Source organism: Neovison vison, chromosome 12, assembly GCF_020171115.1.
Source record: "Neovison vison isolate M4711 chromosome 12, ASM_NN_V1, whole genome shotgun sequence".
In the NCBI taxonomy this organism is placed as follows: Eukaryota; Metazoa; Chordata; class Mammalia; order Carnivora; family Mustelidae; genus Neogale; species Neogale vison.
The window spans coordinates 65446786-65466999 of record NC_058102.1 but is presented as its reverse complement, the minus strand read 5'-3'; the positions used below and the strand labels follow the sequence as shown (position 1 = coordinate 65466999).

The window sequence follows — 20214 nt, the reverse complement described above, 5'->3', positions numbered from 1 at the left end:
AGATAATAGTGAAAGAAAGCTAGCAAAGGGAGAATCTACCGGGGCAGAGACAGGAAAGAGGGAGGTATTCTGGTGTATGCCGGAGAGGGTATCCAACATGGGGCAGCAGCCCCTCCAGGTGCTACTTTAATGCTGGAGCACCTTCCTAGGAGAGCCCCAGGATGCTGGAAGAGTGGGGAATCTCAAAAATGATGTCTCAGGGGCACCTGGATGGCTCAGTGGGTTAAAGCCTCTGCCTTCAGCTCAGGTCATGATCTCAGGGTCCTGGAATAGAGTCCTGCATTGGGCTCTCTGCAGGGAACCTGCTTCTCCCTCTCTCTCTCTGCCTGCCTCTCTGCCTACCTGTGATTTCTGTCTGTCAAATAAATAAAAAATCTTAAAAAAAAAATGATGTCTCAGGAAAGACTTGAGGAGATGTGAAAGCTCAGCCTCGAGAAAGATGATAGAAATTATCCCAAATTCTCCAAGGGAAAGGATTTTTGCCATAATTTAGCCACCTTATGGCTATAACCCTAGTGCCCAGCACAATGCCTGGTTCCCAGCTGTCAAAATTAAGTGAATAATGGATGGATGTACAGACAAATGAATGAGTGAGTGAAGCAATGCATGGACTCAAGGAGCTCTCAGACTGGAAAGGAAGATGCAATAACAATGCTGCAAAGAGACTCCCCAAGGGCTAAGTATGGCCTACAAACTGTTCTGTTTCAACAGTACACCTTTTCTTCTTTTAATTTACCAACATATTTAAAACAGGTGATTTCTTTTTTCTTAAATTAACATATAATGTATTATTAGCCCCAGGGGTACAGGTCTGTGAATCGCCAGGTTTACACACTTCACAGCACTCATCATAGCACATACCCTCCCCAGTGTCCATAATCCCACCACCCTCTCCCTATCCCCCTCCCCCACGGCAACCCTCAGTTTGTTTTGTGAGAATAAGAGTCACTTATGGTTTGTCTCCCTCCCGATCCCATCTTGTTTAATTTATTCTTTTCCTACCCCTCAAACCCCCCACATTGCATCTCCGCTTCCTCATATCAGGGAGATCATATGTTAGTTGTCTTTCTCCAATTGACTTATTTTGCTAAGCATAATACCCTCTAGTTCCATCCATGTCAACGCAAATGGCAAGATTTCACTTTCTTTTGATGGCTGCATAGTATTCCATTGTGTATATGCGTGTGTGTGTACACACACACACACACACACACACACACCACATCTTCTTTATCCATTCATCTGTTGATGGACATCTAGGTTCTTTCCATAGTTTGGCTATTGTGGACATTGCTGCTATAAACATTCGGGTGCACATGCCTCTTTGGATCACTACATTTGTATCTTTTTAGGGTAAATACCCAGTAGTGCAATTGCTGGGTAATAGGATAGCTCTATTTTCAACTTTTTGAGGAACCTCCATGATAAAACAGGTGATTTCTTACAAAGAACTCTAGCTTCTCTTAAAATATTAGAAGACCTGGTAATTCTGGGCCCACATGGCTACATGGAAATATCTGTGTGCCCACTGAGATGGTGCAAAGTAGTCACAATTTAACACAATACAAGGCAACTACTCTAAGGAAGAAGCAGTATTTAAGACTAGAACTGGTGTTTGGATAACCAGAAATGTCCATACAGAAGCATGAAAAACAGCCCACCCTAAATACCACCTAAGAAAAATAGTTTCTCACGTCCCATGTCACCCTAAGTGCATTCCACTATAGCATTTACTCAGTTTTTTTAAAACTCTTTAACCATATTCCTCAAACATTATAAGCTTTTTCATGCATTGTAAAAAATTCACCTTCTTCCTCATCATATCCATCTCTCCTAGCACACAGTAGACTCTAAATGAAAGTTTACTGAATGAGCAAATAAACTTGAATTAAGTGGTAAGTTGAAAAGATCATCTTTCCCTTTCAACAGTAAGAATCTCTAATTCTTCAGCCTTCATCTCTAATTCGTTTTTTTTTAAGATTTTTTTAAAAGATTTTATTTATTTATTTGACAGAGAGAGAGAGCAGCACATGCACCAGCAAGGGAGGGGCAGAGGAAGAGGGAGAAGCAGGCTCCCCGCTGAGCAAGGAGGCCATTGGCGGGGTCTGTCCCAGGACACTGGGATCATGACCTGAGCAGAAGGCAGACATTTAACTGACTGAGCCACCCAGGCGCCCCGAGCCTTCATCTCTAACTTAAAGCTTAAACCGAGCAATAAGAAGTATATATATATATATATATATATATATATATATATATATATATATATTTTTTTTTTTTTTCAGAAAAACTCTGAACAGGGTGCCTGGGTGGCTCAGTCAGTTAAGCATCTGCCTTTAGCTCAGATCATGATTTGAGGGTCCTGGGATTGAGCCCCACATCATGCTCCCCTCCCCCCAAGTCTGCCCTGCCACCACTAGTTCTCTCTCTCTCTCTCAAATAAATAAATCTTTGAAGAAGAAAGAGGAGGAAAATGGAGAGGAGAAGGGGAAAAAGGGGGGGCAGGATGAAGAGAAGGAGGAGAAGGTGGAGGAGGAGGAGAAAAAGATAAAAGAATAATCACATCTGACTGGCTGAAAGCCTTCCAGACTTTTTGGCAAACAGGACCGCAAATGCCCTTCCTCCATCTGAGCTTGTCTGCCTCCCTGTAAAGCTGCCCAGAAAGTTGGGGTTACAATGAACTCACAGCAATCACAGGGCACTGGTCCCCAGAACAGGTCACAGGGTCACAGTGTCCACCAAGAAGATACAGGAGGAGGAGTGGGGAAGGAAGAGGAAAGCCATTGGCTGCCCCTCCTTTTCCACCCACTCACAGAGCCTGGAGCTCTACATAAAGTCCCTTACTCCTTTTAATTTTTTTCCGTGGAAAATAGTTCTGGTTTAAAAAAACAAAACCGGGGCGCCTGGGTGGCTCAGTGGGTTAAAAAAACAAAACCGGGCTGTGTCCCTGGAAGAGACTTCTACTACGGAACAGACTAGGACCCTTCCTCCAGGGGACCCCAGGTCAGTCAGTCAAACAGCTCTACCTCCATACTCCCACCTAACAGGTCATGATTCTCCCCTGTGGTGACTCAAGCCTGGCTTTCCACCAAGCCTGGAGTTTCCCAGGTACAGAGACGAAGCAACATTTAAGAGGGCTGCACATCTACTTCATTCCTTCGGACAGTGTGATTAACTGGCCACCACCAGCGATCCCTCCCAGGGGGTCATGGCATCCTGATCACCCTTAGGTCCCTGCTGCCTATCTGCCTGTCGTGGTAAATGCACTCCCCTTCTCTTGGGCAGCTAAGCTCTGCCACTGGCATCCGGCCCTCCCAGACCCCAGCAGAAAACCCACCTCAGTTGCATCTCCCACATCACACCTGCCCACAGACAAGAGCCAAAGCAGAGCTTCTCCAAGCTGCAGGTGCTCCCTCACTAACGTAGTTCTTAATGCCTCAGTGGAGGGAAGATCGCTGGCCCTAAGAACTGTAGTAGAGGGGTGGGAGGAAGGTGTGGGCCGGCGGCATGTGCTAAACGCACGGCAACATTCCTCTCAATGAGCTTTTGGATTCTTTTTTCTATAACACTCCAGAGATACTTGGCATCTCAGCTTCATGTAACATATGCTCCCACTGGGTCCCAGTGGTTCCCAGATTCTGAATCCCCTGACGTGCATGCTACAATTGCCAATTCCCTCATTCCACCCCCAAGATAATGTAAGTCAGTAAATGTGAAATAGGACCTGGAGATCTGTCCCAAGAAACCCAGTGATTCAAACCAGGTGATACTCAGAACAATGAGAGACACGCATCTCAATACTTAACGGAAGGCTACCTATCTTTGCCATGATTACCTGGGAAATCCAGTTTTCTCAGCAATAACACAACATACATTCTTTTGCAATACAAACTACAAACCAGGGAAAAGAAAAAATTAAATGTACTTTAACCATCTTAACCTTAACTGTCTGTTTCTGCTATCTCAAGTAACGAGTCCTCCAACACTTTCCTCATGAGTTTCCACCGCCCAAAACTGAACACACAGAACATTCTCCGGTCTTCCTCAACTGCCACTCATTTTTCTTCTTCCCTCTCTTGCCATCCTCTCAGCTCTCAAACACTAATAAGTGGTTTCCATAGTCTTCTTAGATCATTCAACCAATAAATAACAACATCTGGTTTTTCTCGTTTTCCTCTAAGGCGAATCCCTTTGGCCCTTAAGCATTTTGGTTGCTCTTCTTCTGCATTCCCTCTAGTATCAAGAATAAATCTGCAAATCATCACTTAATGTTTCAAAGAACCAAAGGATATGATTTGCAGGCAGCAAGGCAAGTAACACAGTGCAAAGGGGGAGACGGGTGCTCCGAGACACAAATAAAATTTATGGTCTGGGTTTGTGCTCAACGCATCCCATTCTCGAGACCCTGGCTATGAGGAAGCTACGGGGAGGGAACAAGGCAAGAGGGACTTGTCAGGAGGAGCCCACACCCATGTAAGGGATAGTTATTGTCATGAGGGTCCCGTAAGTGCTCAGAGTAATAAGTACATCAAAGAAACGCTGGGGAAACTGAGAGCAAGAAGATCTGTGACAAGGCAGCAAGTCTCAAAAGAAAATCTTCAAAAAGAGAGTCAGCAAATAATAAAAATTTAAGATAAAAATAATAAAAATTTAAAAATAAAAATGAAAATGATTTTTAAAATAAACAGTTATAAATATAGTTTAGTTAGAAGCATAATTGAGTTGTCAGTTTTTAGCCAATTCGTTTTCCTTTAAAGGTACATGTTTGGTAAAGTTCCTGGATGCGCTACAATTCTGACAGTGACTAGCCAGAGTTTATGTGGGGACAAACTCCTGCACAGGACTGCACTCCCTTCAGACACTAGCTGCAAGTTCAACGATCCCCAGGCTACCTGCCCTGCTGACCAACTGGCCACAAATCTGGGGGTTCCCACAACTCCCTCAGATTTGGTAATTTGCAGGAATGACTCACAGAATTCGAGAAAGCATTACACTTGTGATTTCAATTTATTGTACAGGATAAAAATCAAAACCTGTCCAAAAAAAAAGACTTATGGAGACAGGTCTGAGAGGGTCCCAAACAGAAACCTTTCTTGTCTTCAGGACACATCACCCCCTCAGCATGATATATGAGTACCAATCAGGCAAACTCAACAAGCTTCAGTGTCAAGTTTTAACTGGGGTTTCATTACTTAGGTTGATTGATAGAATCAATCACTGGGCATGAGACTGAACTCAATCTCCAGCACCACCTTCCCTTCCTGGAGGTTGGAAGGTAGGGCTTGTATGTGGCACAAAGTCCCATCGTTCTAATCCTACAACTGGTCTTTCCAGCATAGCCAGCCCACGTTCTAAAACTATCAGATGGTCCATCGTGAGTTACCTCTTCCTTAGCACAAACTCAAGGGTGATCTTGGGACCCACTGTGAGCAGCAGAGACACTCCCATCACTCAGGAATTTCCAAGGGTTTAGAAGCTCCCTCCCAGGAACCTGGGATAAAGGTCAAATTCTTTATTCTACAGTACTTGGAGACAGGAAGTCACAGTCATCATAGTTCCTTTGAGAAAGTATTTTCAGAGCCTTATACTTTATTTGATCCAACTGGAAACATGTCAAGTCTACCTCACTGACTTGAAAAAACATGGCCTTTCTTTAAAGACTATAGGAAACGAGGATGGATGAACTTTGGTCCCCTGACAGCAAGGTCTGGAGAAAACTCTGTAATTCTGGGGTTTGCCTCAGAAGGCACAGCTGCTATGTCCAGGCTTAAAATTTACAGCTAACATCACATTTCAATATGCCACGCAAGAGGAAAATGGTCCCAAAGTGCTGTGGATCGTCATTCTTTACAGAGAGTCACAGTCCCAGCAGGAGGCAACACGGAGCCACCACTGCCCCTTTCAGAATCAAAACTGTCCCTCAGCCTCCCATGAAGCAGGACCCACTGGAATCCATCTCTTGTATCCTGGAAATTCTTTATCTGCCTCCATTTTTCTCTTTGACAGAAGGGGAAAAGAAGGAAATAAACCAAGAGACAAATTAAGCAGACTTTTTAATCTATGTTATAAAAGTGTACCCCTGCCTAAATATTTACCTGAAAAAGTCCAGCGTTCACGTGAGTGATTAACTCATTCACTATTTCAACAGTAATTTTGGAAGCCCCCACTTTGTATGGCAGGCATTGTTCCAGGTGCTAAGGATACACCTCAAGGAGCTTACACAGTAGTAAGGGAAGAAAAGAACCAATAATAAATCTATGTTGCCAGGGTGCCTGGGTGGCTCAGTGGGTTAAACTAAGCCTTTGGCTTAGGTCATGATCCCAGGGTCCTCAGATTGAGCCCCACATCGGGCTTTCTGCTCAACAGGGAGCCCGATTCTCCCTCTCTCTCTGCCTACCTCTTTGCCTACTTGTGATCTCTCTCTCTCTCTGTCAAATTTAAAAAAAAAAAAAAAAAATCCATGTTGCTAGACAGCAATGTGGGCTACTAAGGCAAAGAGGATAGAGTGAGGGAGTAAGGATGAAACACGGAGGACAGTCCGCCATTTTGGATCAGGGTGCCAGGGAAGGTGTCAAGGAGGAAATGACATTTGAGCAGAGATTGAAGGTGGTAAGAGAGCAAGAGTGCATGGGTCTGGGCAAAGAGCATTTCAGAAAGTATAAAGGCTCCCAGGCAGCAGTGGGTTTAGCCTGTAAAGGACACAGGGACTCTAGAATGCCGGCAGAGGTAGAATGAAGTGCAGACTGATAGACCAGAGGTCAGGGAAGTGGTCAGGGGTCAGATCAACAGGGTATTGGAGAACAAAAACCATTTCTCATCATTTGGAAAAGAACAGTGCCATTAACTCTGGCATGCCCAAGCACTCCTCCCCTGTCCCTCCCTACCTTTTTAAGTAGAATGACTACGTATTCAAAGTATTCAAAGTTAGGAAAAACATGAACTGTAAGCTCCAAAGGAAGACAGAAAACACATATGTTGATTTAAAATAAAAAAAATAAATAAATAAAGATTGCTTCCAATGGCGTTTTCTAAGTTTCATTCAGAGACTCACCTATAAAAACCCTCATAATTCAAAAATATACTCCTCTGATTTTCCATCCTTCCTACACTGCCAGACTATAATCCAAAGCCCATTTTACGTCTAAGGCTCATGCTGGCAGGCAACTATCTTAACCTCCGTCTCTTGGGGTTTCTAAGAGAAACATTAGTTTGGCATGCAAATTTCAGAGGACTTTTTTTTATTCTTCTCTATAAAATCTTCATTGCCTTCAATCATATTTTTCCTTGGCTCTATCCATCACTGAACATCCTAGACAATCTAGTCAAACAATCTACGATGGCAGGTGTCGGCCATCAAAGACTGCGAACACAAACTTACCAGCTTTGCTGCAACAGATCATCTCTAAATGAGTTCCAAAGAGGACAAAGCAAAAAGAACACAACCAAAATGAACATGCCACCATTTCTTTTAGATTTTGGGCATAGAGGCTAGAGCTGATTTTCATGGTTGGCGTATCATCTGCGACTAAAAGATGCAAACTGCTGCAAAAAAAAAAAAAAAAACCAACCCACTAAAACCTCTCCAGATCCAAGCATTAAAATGTTGCAAATCCTTACAGCTGCACATATTAAGATATTCTATTTTTTAACTCTGACATTTCAAACCACCCACTTTCACTCCTATGGTGTATATCACCATCAGAATCCTTCAATTAGATAAACCTTTATAGCGAATTGGTAGAATACTATGATCCAGTAGCCTAAAAGCAGAGAGACTCAAGAGTTTAAAATCCTTTCATTTGCCTTAGTTTCCCCATCTTTAACATGGAAAACCCCTGCTTCTTTCTTGTTGAAGGAAGCTTCTCCTTGCTTCCTGATCTGGATGGTTCTGCTAACAATCCACCATGATTTTTTTTTCTTTTTCTCAAGAGGAAAAGGGGAGAGAGGAAATAAAATTAAAAAGCTAAGCACCTTTTAAATCAGTCAGGGCCATTCTTCAAGATGGGGGTTATGGGCATCATGGGTTTTGGTTCTGTGTCAATTAAGTGCCTACAGAGTGACTTCACGGGTTTAATGTTCTGATTCCAGAGTTAAAAATAGGTCATGGCCAGTGGAGGATAAAGAAGCAAAATAAAAAGGTGACTGCTGCAGATTAAGTTTTCACAGATGTTTTGATTCTGCTCTACAATGGTCCAAAAAAATATTTCTGTGTGCCTTTGGAAAATAATCTTATGAAAAGACCAATGTAAGATTTGACTGTGAACACAAATTCATTAGAATTCTAAACTCACGTCAAGGAACACAGAGACAACCATTTGTATCAGTTAAAGTTTGCATAGAGAAGCAGAACCACCAGAAATGATAAAGAAGAGAGATCTGCTGTAGAGATCTGACCTTTCCCAATTGTAGAAGCTCGCTGCACAGCCTATGCAAGCCTGCTGCTTCTGTCTGCATGGAATGCCCACAAGGCAGGCGTTTAGGAGGGAGGAAGGATGGGTGGACTTGAGAAGAGCCAGAAGCAACGAACATGAACCCGAAGGTACCTCTGCAGCTCACAGCCTGGAAGGCTCCAACTTTAATGATGCGAGTGGCTCAAACAGTCTGGCGCACTTCCGCAGGGCTGCACACACACCTGCACCATGATTCCAGGTAGCTCAAGCACCATGATCTGGAGAGCCGGAAATGCCATGGACCTAGCCAGCAGCGGGTTAGCTGGCATGTCTGTGACAACCCACAGGAGCTGTGACAGCACCAACACCTACACCAGCCCTCTGACCAAGTACATGGCCACTTCACTTTCCAAATCTCAGAGAAATTTCTCTAGTACAACTATAACCTAGTGCAATAAAGGGAAAGAATTTCCAAGAAACAGAGTTCCAACTCCAATAAATTGGTGTAATACAAAGCCATCATATCTTGGTAAACTGATTTCATTTTCCTTTGCACCCTGCCCCACAATCTGGTAGACACTAAAAATCCACTTCCTTACTCCAATTTCAGCCGATTTCTTATGTGAGAAAAACTGATTAATACATTTCTATGCATGCAAGTACCTTTATAGTAACAAGCATTACACATCTCTATTTATTAACTTATTTATTTATTGTTTATTCTTAAGGTAATTTCTAGCTCTTGATTATGTGAGACATTCATTCAGTGAATCAAAGATAATGAACTATTTTAATAAAAACTAAATTTGAGGGACACCTGGGTGGTTTAGTTGGTCTAAGTGTCCAATTCTTGGTTCTGGCTTGGGTCATGATCTCATGGGTCCTGGGATCAATTCCCCCCTCCCCCCACACCCCATGTACTGCACAGAGCTCAAGGGGAGTCTGCTTGCAGAGTCTCTCCCTATGATCCTCCCCCCAACTGCATGTGCATGCAGGCATGCTTTCTTACTCTAATAAATAAATAAATAATTTTTTTTAAAAAAAAAAAGCCAACAACAAAACCTAGGTCTGAGTTTGGCACTGGGAAAGACAAGCTACAGAATGGGAGAAAAGTATGTGCCAACCCCATAGATGACAAAGGACCTTTACCTACAATATATAAAGAAATCTTAAAATTCAACATAAAACAAAAAAATCCACTTAGGACAAAAGATATATGAAGAGACATTTTAAGGAAGAGGGTATACAGAGGGCAAATAAGCATATGAAAGTATATTCAACACCATCAGCCATTAGGGAAATGCAAATTAAAATCACAATGAGGTATCACTGTATGACTATCAGAATGGCTACAATCAAAGTGACAATACCAAATGCTGATGAGGAAGCACAATAACTGGATTACTCATACAGGTATGGGAGGGGGAGGGTCTGGAAAACAGTTCATTGGTTTCTTAAAAAACTAAAAATGCAACCACCATGTGACCCAGCAGTTGCAATCCTGGACATTTATCCCAAAGAAATAAAACCAGTGTTTACAAAAAACCTGTAAATGAATGTTTATAGCAGTTTTGTTTGTAACAGCCTCAAACTGCAAACAACCCAGATGTCCTTGAACAGGTGAAGGACGAAACCGTGGGATAGCCACACAACAGACTACTACTCAGCAACAGAAAGAATGAACTCCTGATATGCAACAAATCTGAATAAACTCTAGAGAATTATGATAGATGCAGAAAAAGCCAGTCTCAATAGGGTTACATATACATGATTCCACATATAGCACTCTCAAAATGACAAAATTATGGACATGGAGATTAGTGGTGATTGTGGAGCAGGTTGGGGTATTACAAATTGGGGGGTTGTTATGAATGAGGTGTTTATAACTATGATAAAGAAGCAGGAAGGATCCTTATGATGAAACCATTCTGTATCTTGACTATGTTGTAATCTTGGAAATCTACATGTGACGAAACTGCATAGGACGAAATGCACACAACAGAAATAAAAGAGTATGGGGTGCCTGGTGGCTCAGTGAGTTAAGCCTCTGCCTTTGGCTCAGGTCATGATCTCAGGGTCCTGGGATCGAGCCCCGCATTGAGCTCTCTGTTCAGCAGGGAGCCTGCTTCTCCCTCTCTCTCTGCCTGCCTCTCTGCCTACTTGTGATCTCTCTCTCTCTGTCAAATAAAGAAAATCTTAAAAAAAAAAAAAAAAGAAAAGAGAAAAAGAGTACATGTAAAACTGGTAAAATCTAAATAAAAGCTATGGATTGTATCAACGTGAACTTCTTCATTGTGATATTATAGTATAGTTATGCAATGCTTTAACCCTGGAGGAAAACCCTGGAGGAAAAACTCTGTATTATTATTTATAACTGTATGGAAATGAACAATTATCTCACAATGAGAAGGGTTTTTCCTTTTTTTTTTTACGCCAAAGACAATATAAGAAAAGAAAACTAGGGCCACCTGGGTGGCTCAGTCTGTTAAGCATCTGCCTTCAGCTCAGGTCATGATCCCAGGGATTTGGGATCGAGTCCTGCTTCAGGGTCCCTGTTTAGCAGAAAGCCTGCTGTCCCTCTCCCACAACCCGTGCTTGTGTTCCCTCTCTCGCTGTGTCTCGGTCAAATAAATAAATAAAATCTTAAAAAAGAAAAGAAAATTATAGGCCAACATTTATGATAAGCACAGATGCAAAAGTCCTCAATAAAATCCTAGCAAACTGAATTCAACAGCACATTTAAAGGAACATAAGCCATAACCAACTGGGTTTTATCCCTGGGATGCAAGAATGGTTCGACATGCACAACTCACTTAATGTTACATACCACATTAACAGAATGAAGGGTACAAATTACATGATCATGTCCAGAGATGCAACAAAAGGATCTGACAAAATTCAACACCTTTCATGGTAAGAAGTGTCAAAAATTAAGTTCAGAAAGAGTATCTCAACAGAATAAAGAACATACATGAAAAGCCCACAATTAACATCATACTCAATGGTGAAAAACTGAAAGCTTTTTCTCTAAGATCAAGAACAAGGAAAAAAAAACAAAGACAAGGATGCCCACTCTTGCACTTCTCTTCCCCACAGTACTGAAAGTCCTACCCAGAGCAATTAGGCAAGAAAAATTAGGCAAGAAAAAAGGAAAAAAAAAGAAGTAAAATTATCTGTTTGTATATGGCACTGATTTTTTATGTTAGAGAATCCTAAAGACAAAAAACCTGCTAGAATATTCAAAATCAGTAAAGTTGCAAGATACAAACCAATATACAAAAATCAGCTGCATCTGCATTTCAACTTTAAAAAATCAGCTGCATTTCTGTACACCGATAATGAATGATCCAAGATTAAGAAAAACAATCCCATCTGCAACAGCATCAAAAAGAATAAAATATGGAGAAGTTAACCAAAGAGGTAAAGTTAACCAAAGAGGTAAAAATCTTGTATAATTAAAACTATAAATCACCGACTAAAGAAACTAAAGAAAACACAAATAAATAGACATCCCACGTTCATTGGTAGAAGACTTACTATTGTTAAAATGTCCATAATACTCAAAGCCAATTATAGTCAATGTATTCTATATTAATATACAAATAGATTTTTTTTACTGAAACAAAAAAAAAATCATAAAATTCAATTGGAACTACAAAAAATCCTGAATATACAAAGCAATTTTGAGAAAGAACAAAGCTGGAAGCATCACACTTCCTGATTTCAAACCATATTACAAAGCTACAATAATTAAAACAGTATGGGAGTGGAATAAAAACAAACACAACTTACCAATGGAAAAGAATAGAGAGGCCAGAAAGTAACCTACACATACATGGTCAAATGATCTTCAACATAAAGGCCGAGTATACCCAGCAGGGAAAGAATAGTCTCTTCAACAGTGTTGGGAAAAATGGTGTCGACATGCAAAAGAATAAACCTGGATGCTTATCTTACACTATACACGAAAATCAACTTAAAATGTACTGACAACTTAAATAGACCTGAAACTGTAAAACTTCCAGAAGAAAAACAGGGGTCATGATGCCAGGGTCCCAGGAGAGAGCCCCAGATCAGGCTCCTTGCTCCGTGCAGAGCCTGCTTCTCTCTCTCCCTCTGCCTGCTGCACCTCCCCCCACAGCTTGTGTGCTCTTGCGGTCTCCTCACTCTCTCTCGCTCTCGCTCTCCCCCTGTCAAGTAAATAAAATCTTAAAAAAAAAAAAAAATGGGGAAAACTTCATGATGTTAGACTTAGCAATGATTTTTTTTAAATATGACACCAAAAGTACAAACAATTAAAAAAAAATGAGGTAACTGGGACTACATCGAACTAAAAAACCACTGTACGGCAAAGGAAGTAACCAACAGGGTTAAAAGGCAACCAATGGAATAGCCAAGGCATGTATCTGATATGTTAAATACGTAAGAAACTCCAACTCAAGGTAAAAAAAAAAAAAAAAAAAAGGATGAAAAAATGGGCAAAGGGCCTGAACAGATATTTCTCAATAAAGACTCAGCCATAAAAAAAGAAAAGCTTGCCATTTGTGACAACATGGAAGGTATTATGCTAAATGAAATAAGTCAGAGAATGAAGAATACCACAAGACTTCATTTATATGTGGAATTAGAAAACAAAACAAACAGAACAAAACAGAAACAGACTCAGACACAGGAAACAAATAACTGGTTACCAGAGGGGATGGGGGGGGAGGGGGGGGCAGGCAAAATAGGTGAAGGGCATTAAGAAATACAAACTTCCAGTTATAAAATAAATAAGTCATGGAGATGTAATGTACAGCCTAGGGAACACAGTCAATCATATTGTAATAAATTTGTATAGTGACAGATGGCAACCAGACCTATAGTGGGGACCATTTTATAATACATAAAAAACATCAAGTCACTATGGTATACATCTGAAACTAATAGGTTATCATATGTCAATTATAGTTTAAAAAAAAAAAAAGACAAATGGCCAACAGTATGTACATGAAGAGATACTTAACACCACTAATCCTCAGGGAAATGCAAATCAAAATCAAAATCATAAGGAGTTATCGCCTCTGTCACACCATTAGGCTAGCTTTTATTAAAAAAAAGGTAAGTGTTGGCAAGGATGTAGAAAACTAGAACCACTGTACACTACTGGTGGGAACTTAAAAGGTGCCGCTCCTATGGAGAACAGTATAGAGATTTTTCAAAAAGTTAAAAATACAATCAGCTAATAAGCCAGCAAGCCTATTTCTGGTTAAAAATCAAAAAGAATTGAAATCAGGATCTTGAAGAGATATATGCACTGCCAAGTTCACTGCAGCAATACTCACAATAACTAAGACATGGACACAACCTACATCATTCTACTCTCCATATGAATTTGGGGGTGGAGCCCGGAGGGGTGGAGCCCGGAGAAGGCGGCTGTTCAGCAGGTATACAGTCCCAGTTATGGAAAAGGAGTAAGCACCAGAGATCTGCTCTACCACACTGTGTCTAGAGTTAATGATATTTTATTGTGCTCCTAAAAATTCTAAATGGCAATTTCATGTTAAGTGTTCTTACCAGAAAAAAAATAAATAAAAATGATCTCGAATTCTCAAAGATTTTTACTAAAAAAAGAAAACATAGTTTAAGATATAATTAAAATATATGTGTATATATATTTAAAGGGCCACTTTATTTTCACCAACTATCTAAAACAAAAATCATAAAAACTTAATCTATGTAAAGAGTTTCAGGCCAATGCTTGTTTCACACTGAGTAGTTAATAAATTTGATTTTCTGTTCTTCCTTGCAACAACCTTTAGAGTTGTATGAGTCTAGCACCATCAACAGTACCCCCCACCCCCAGACTTCTCCTTATGCTGTTGCACAAGAAGATCCAGTGTGGAGAAAGCTTCCAGGTCTTATTTTAATTCACACCTGTGAACATGGAAAGACGAGCTTTCTCTTTCTCAAAAAACATCTACCCCTTTCTGATTAGTGCTGTGCTGCTCTCTAGATCTGCAACTCAATCTTCTCAAAAAAAAAAAAAAAAGTATATGTTATACAGCCAGTAAAATGAGATTATACAAAGAGCAATGGTTTTAGACGCAAATCTGCATTTTGTAACCAATGAGAACACAGTGAGGAGTTGGCCCCGCTCTGCAACGCTCCTTCCTTACCCGTTTTCCCAAAACCCATGCTAACATTCCTCATCAGTGGCCTTGCCTCATTGTCTACTTCCCTCCCCACTCCTCTTTTCTGTCCCTGCCATCTCCAGCATGCATGAAAAAACACTTTAGAAAGTCAAGAAGTGAAAACATTCTTCCCATCCTCCACCAAGTGGGCACTGGCATTTGGCCCTAACCTTTTCTAAAATGTAAAATGTTCAGATCAAGACAGTCTCCATGGCTGTTACAATCCCAGCACATCTCATGCTGTGAGCTTCCACACCTTAAATGAACCATCAGTCCTCACTGTAATAAATGAAAAGGCAGGCCGATCTAGAAGATGAACATATATATTTGTGTCATCTAAGATTTTAAGAAACATTTGGAAAACCGAGAGTACTGAGCAACTCACTCAGTAGCTGAGGTTATCTTTCAGCCAAAAAGCAAAACCACTTTCCAAGAGGACTAATGTTTACAAAATACTCTCTTCAGAGTCAAATGTGCAATTTCCTCACTCTCTTTTAAAACACTGAATTTTCAACGCAAGAATTAAGTCAAAAGCCCCTGACTGAAAACTGCTATGATTTCCTTTTCTAAGTCATCACAACCACCTGTCAAGAAACCTTGGCCTTCTGACCCCAGGCAAGCTTTTCAAGCTGCGTATCCCGTCTCGAATAACTATTACCATAAAGACAGATTCATATTACACCCACTGGAAAAGGCTTAAAACACTGATGATACTGAACCAATATTTCAAGTTTTTGTCCGGCACATTATAAGCTTAAAGGCTGAGCCAAATTAAAAAGGATTGAGTCAAGCTCACAGTGTACGAGGTAACACTCATACAAAGCCCTCCTCCTCTTCCTTCTGAAGCAAGCCCTCTTTTAAATTCAAGAAAATACTCCACCCTACAAAACCCTGGCGTTCTCTCGGTTCTTTTTACACTTCGTTCACACCAGAAATGCTGAATCATGACTCTGAGGTTGTAAAACAAAAACTATTTCGACTGGGACACCAGATCTCCAGAGGATCCCACGCTCTGCCTTCCTTTGCTTTGCATCTTATCTAAATCCCGAGCCCTTCCGCAGACCTGCAGACTGGAAAGGCTACGGGAGCAGCCCAAGACTGCAGGTTGGGGGAGAGCCTCCGCTCCCACTGCTGCGCCTCCTCAAAACCCGTGCAGTCCTGGCACGGCTCTCCTCTCCTCCGAACGCAACCCCAAAGGGACTGATTCTCTCGCCATCAGCAAGGCTGCCCAACAACCTCCGAGAAATTCCCAACTTGGAAGCATCCCCACCGCAGCCTCCAGTCCGGAACTCGCCGGGCTCGCGCGGTCGCACCTGACCAAGTGCGGGAGCAGCTCTAGCAGCCCCGCTCCCAGCCCTAGCCCGAGAGACCAGCCCGCCGAGAACGCAGACTCCAGAGAAACTCGATCCCAACTCCCAGCCCGCGCCTCCCGAACCGCCCCGGGAGCCCAGAGAAGCGGGGCCGGGGACAGCGGCGCGGAGTGGCGTGGACAGCAGCAGAGGAGGGAGGCGTGGAGAGGAAGGGGCCCCAAGAAAAGAAACGACACCCCCCCCCCCGAGCTGGTCCCGCAACTTCTCCCCGCTCGGACGAGAGGCGAAGAGAAACGGCTACGGCTGCAAGCGCGAGCTAAGGGACTCACTTGAAGGTGAGGACGCAGAGCGGCCGGTAGGACTTGTGGCTGGTGTTCTCGGCCATGCCCTTGCCCCAGAAGTCGTTGGTGAAAATGCCCCAGCGAAGCGGGGCGCCCGGCCGTACGTCGGGGTTGTTCACGATCGCCCACACGTCGTCGTGCACGAACTCGCCCTGCAGGGAACGGCCGTAGCATAGGCAGCTCGCCCCGGCCAGCAGCGCCGCGGCCCCGGCCGGCGCGAGTCCGCAGCCCCGCCGCCGGGAGGGCGCGCGGTCCCCGCTGCCGCCGCCGCCTCGGGCAGAGCCTGTCACCACCATCGTGCCGCCGCCACCGCCGCTGCCCTAGCCGCTCCCGGGCGTCTGGCATTCTCCCCGGCCGGGGCCCCGGTGGCGCGTCGCGGCTGCCGGGAGGTGGGCTCGGGCATGATGCGGCGGCAGCCGGACCCGCCGCTGGCGCCCCGCGCTCCGCCGCCGCCTGCGCCGCCGAGTTGGCCCAGCTGCAAATAAACAGCACTCCCCCCGCCTCCCCCGGCCATCGCCACCTCCTCCGCCCCACTGCGCATGCCCCGCTCGCTCTCGCCTCCACCCGCCCCCCTCCATCCCCGGACTAGGGCCGCCCCCCCACCCCCAGCGCCCTCCTCCCCCGCCCGGCTTGCAGCCGCACTCAGCCCGGGGCGCCCGCGTCCCCCGCGCCTGAGTTCGCGCGCAGGGGGAGCGGGGTCGCGGCGCGGGGCTGCCCGAGAGGCGGAGAAGGGGCCCCGGGGTCCTGCCCGGCGCTCCCGCCCGTACTCACCGCCACCCCCGAGTCACGCACCCCCACCACCCCCACCCACGGGGTCAGGAGGGCCTCATCTGCCGGCACCTCCCGGCCCAGGACCTGGGCGGGCTTAGCAGGTGCGCACCCTGAAACCCCACACCCCCCGCTCCGACCCAGAGAAAAGTGGCCGCGGCTTCCCGGGAAGTTCCCGGCTTTCAGCACCCCGGACAACACTCCCGCCCGCGCCCGCGTCCCGTCGCCCTGTCCGCGTCCCCTCCCCGGGCCTTTCTGTCCCCGATCCGCCTGCGCCCCGCGCTCGCAGCCTCCATTGGGGGAGGCCGTGGGGGAAACGGAGCTGCCCGAAGTACCTTCCCGAAACCAAGAGAAAGGGTCTGCGGGCCGAGGGCTTCCCGCCCGCCCTGTGCGGGTTGTTCAGGGGCGCCGCGGGCTATTTGACTTTCAGGGCCCGTCGCTCTGCTCGCACTTAGGAAAAGTCCCAGCTTCGATTTGGGGTTTGGGTCTGGGCATGGAATTGTTTTCTGAAACATTCCTTCTCATTTTATTTCTTACTGAAACTCTTTAAGACGATCCTGAAGATGCTGAGCAAATTACTTTTTCTTCCCATCTAAGTGGATCACTTGGTCTGATGATTATTTCCTGGATTGCGGGCTTGTTTGAACTGCTCCTGCTAAGTCAATACCACTTGAGGAAAAAGAAAAAAAAAACGAAAAAAGTTAAAACATCAAGGCCTCTGGCTTTGACTCGCAATCTCCCCATGCTTCTGAAAAGTTATTTTCTTTTTCTAAAAATACTAGTTATGGATGTAAATAAATTAGGTATCCCAGAATAATGATTGCTAGAATTTCTCCAGATTTCAAGTCTGTTAACTCTTTGAGTCCCATCGCAAATATCCATTGCTATGTTACTTAAGTTACCCGGAATTTGATATATCCAAAGAGAAAAAATACAAAATTTATTTATTCCTATCCTTCAAAAATTCTTAAAAGGTTCATTGATCTTAAAAAAAAAAAAAAAAAAAAAAGTAGGGGCGCCTGGGTGGCTCAGTGGGTTAAAGCCTCTGCCTTTGGCTCAGGTCATGATCCCAGGGTCCTGGGATCCAGCCCTGCATCAGGCTCTCTGCTCAGCAGGGAGAGCCTGCTTCCTCCTCTCTCTCTGCCTGCCTCTCCCCCTACTTGTGATCTCTGCTTGTCAAATAAATAAATAAAATCTTAAAATAAAATAAAATAAAATAAAAGGCAGAAACTGTTCTTATAATAACTGAGCATTTGCGTGACCAATTTTTTGGTGTGTTTTTTTTTTTTTTAAGGATGTATCCGAGCAGTTGAAAACCCAGTGAATGAAGGCAAATATTCCAAAGTCAAGATGCATTTCATCCATTTTACTTTGGTGACTTGAAACTTAGTGAAATGAAATTGAGAAACCCAAGCATGGATGTCTTTATCCTTGGGTTAAAACTTGTTGACCCTTGATAGGTTTAATACCCAGACCCTACAAGACACCTGAATCTACCCTCTTCCCCAAGAACACAGTACATACAGCCTTTCCTCTTTGTCTGCCCATCAATTTAAAAGAAATATATTAAGAGAACACCCTATGCTACAATGTGTTAAATTGTGTGCCTGTGTGGTTGTGTGTATAAGGTTAACACTATAAAAGTCTATTTTTTTTTAAGATTTTTATTTATTTATTTGACAGAGAGAGAGATTACGAGTAGGTAGGCTCCCTGCTGAGCAGAGAGCCCATTGTGGGGCAGGGGCTCAATCCCAGGACCTTGAGATCATGACCTGAGCCGAAGGCAGAGGCTTAACCGACTGAGCCACCCAGGCACCCCTAAAAGTCTAACTTTCTTTTTTTTTTTTTTTTATTTTATTTATTTATTTGACAGACAGAGATCACAAGTAGGCAGAGAGAGAGAGGAGGAAACAGATTCCCTGGCGAGCAGAGAGCCCGATGTGGGGCTCGATCCCAGGACCCTGGGATCATGACCTGAGCCAAAGGCAGAGGCTTTAACCCACTGAGCCACCCAGGTGCCCCAAAAGTCTAACTTTCTAAGTTAACAGCTGGCTAGGATAATGAAATTATCTTTTCTGAAATGATTATAGGTTTAATAAGCCAATATATCAATTCTTTACCTAAAATCCTTACCTTGAGACAGGTCTTAATCCCAAAGAGTGACTAATAACGGATTTTTATGGAGACCTTTTCTCCCTCCAATTATCCTTAAACAGCCCAGCCCACCCTCTTCTTACCTGAGTTGTTTTCCTTTTTAGATGCAGTGAGTTGTCAGAGTTCTCCATGACAATGGAGAGAAGGGTAGAAGGAGGAGAACTGACTCCAAACACCAAAAAGGTAATGGAGGAGATAAAAGGGAAAAGATAAAGGAAACCTTTAAGTGGGACTCCAGGTTTCTGAGCTCAGTTTCATTAAGTTTTCCTCTATGTTCAGTGGGATCTCTCTTCTGTTTGGTTTGGATGATGAGTTTGAGATTCCTCTCAAGTCCTCTCAAGCACGAAGCAGTAAGTAAATACTTTTTAGAAATTGAGCAGTTCTTTGCAACCCCATCCCCTCCTATCTCAGTCTTGTTCTGTGTTCCAGGAAAACAGTGTACAAGCAGTGACGTCAGAGGTGGCTTTACATTGATATGCCAGTCCATCATCCCCTCTGCTTCTCTCTTAAGGTGTAAAGCACTCATCTTGGCTAATAAATGGGTACAAAAGGAAATGAGATTTCATTCTTGTTACTTAGTCTCTGATTATTTTTAAAGGATTTAAAATTAGAGTAATACTACCTTCTAAGACATCTTTTGTCCACTCAGAGCAATTTAAAACATAAATTATTACAGAAGTGCCTGACAGTCATACAGATTAAGTCGCTCATATAAATTAAAATGTACCATGGTCCTTAAAGGAATTAGGACACAACTAAAAATAAATCAAGGATAAGTAGGTATTTTACTAAAACAAATTTCAAATTACTGCCCACTCTGCTTTTCCAGCCTAATAAACACCGCGTTCAGATACACCCTGTATAAAGGGACAAATGCAATCTTATAAAGTCATAAATTCAGAAAAAGAGCTGATAATATAATTGGTGTTAAAAATAAATGTTCGTGATCTAGTTATTTATCTATTACCCGCTCTTGAAAAAAAAAATAGGAAAAAAAAAAAAAAGAACAAGAAAATTAAAACATTCTCACCCCATCACCCCCTGCACCAGTGATAGGACAGGCAATATGCACTTGAAG

At 43.3% G+C, this 20214-nt stretch overlaps 1 protein-coding gene and 1 long non-coding RNA gene across 4 annotated transcripts in view; one reads left to right on the top strand and one right to left on the bottom strand.

The window, feature by feature from the left end:
* TMTC1 (transmembrane O-mannosyltransferase targeting cadherins 1) overlaps window positions 1–16622 on the bottom strand; it is a 256320-nt gene extending 239698 nt beyond the window's left edge. For 2 of the 3 annotated variants that reach the window (XM_044228522.1, XM_044228524.1), the window contains exon 1: window positions 16203–16568. In XM_044228522.1, coding sequence (XP_044084457.1) covers window positions 16203–16510 — 308 coding nt within the window. In that variant the 5' untranslated portion in view covers window positions 16511–16568. Of the gene's footprint in view, window positions 1–16202 lie in introns of all 3 variants that reach the window. The other variant, XM_044228523.1, reaches the window with a different exon arrangement.
* On the top strand, window positions 16174–19691 carry LOC122892246. Its single transcript, XR_006381393.1, has 2 exons — window positions 16174–16208; window positions 19241–19691. It is a non-coding gene; the product is annotated as an uncharacterized LOC122892246 (long non-coding RNA).
* The last annotated feature ends 523 nt before the right edge of the window (window positions 19692–20214 follow it).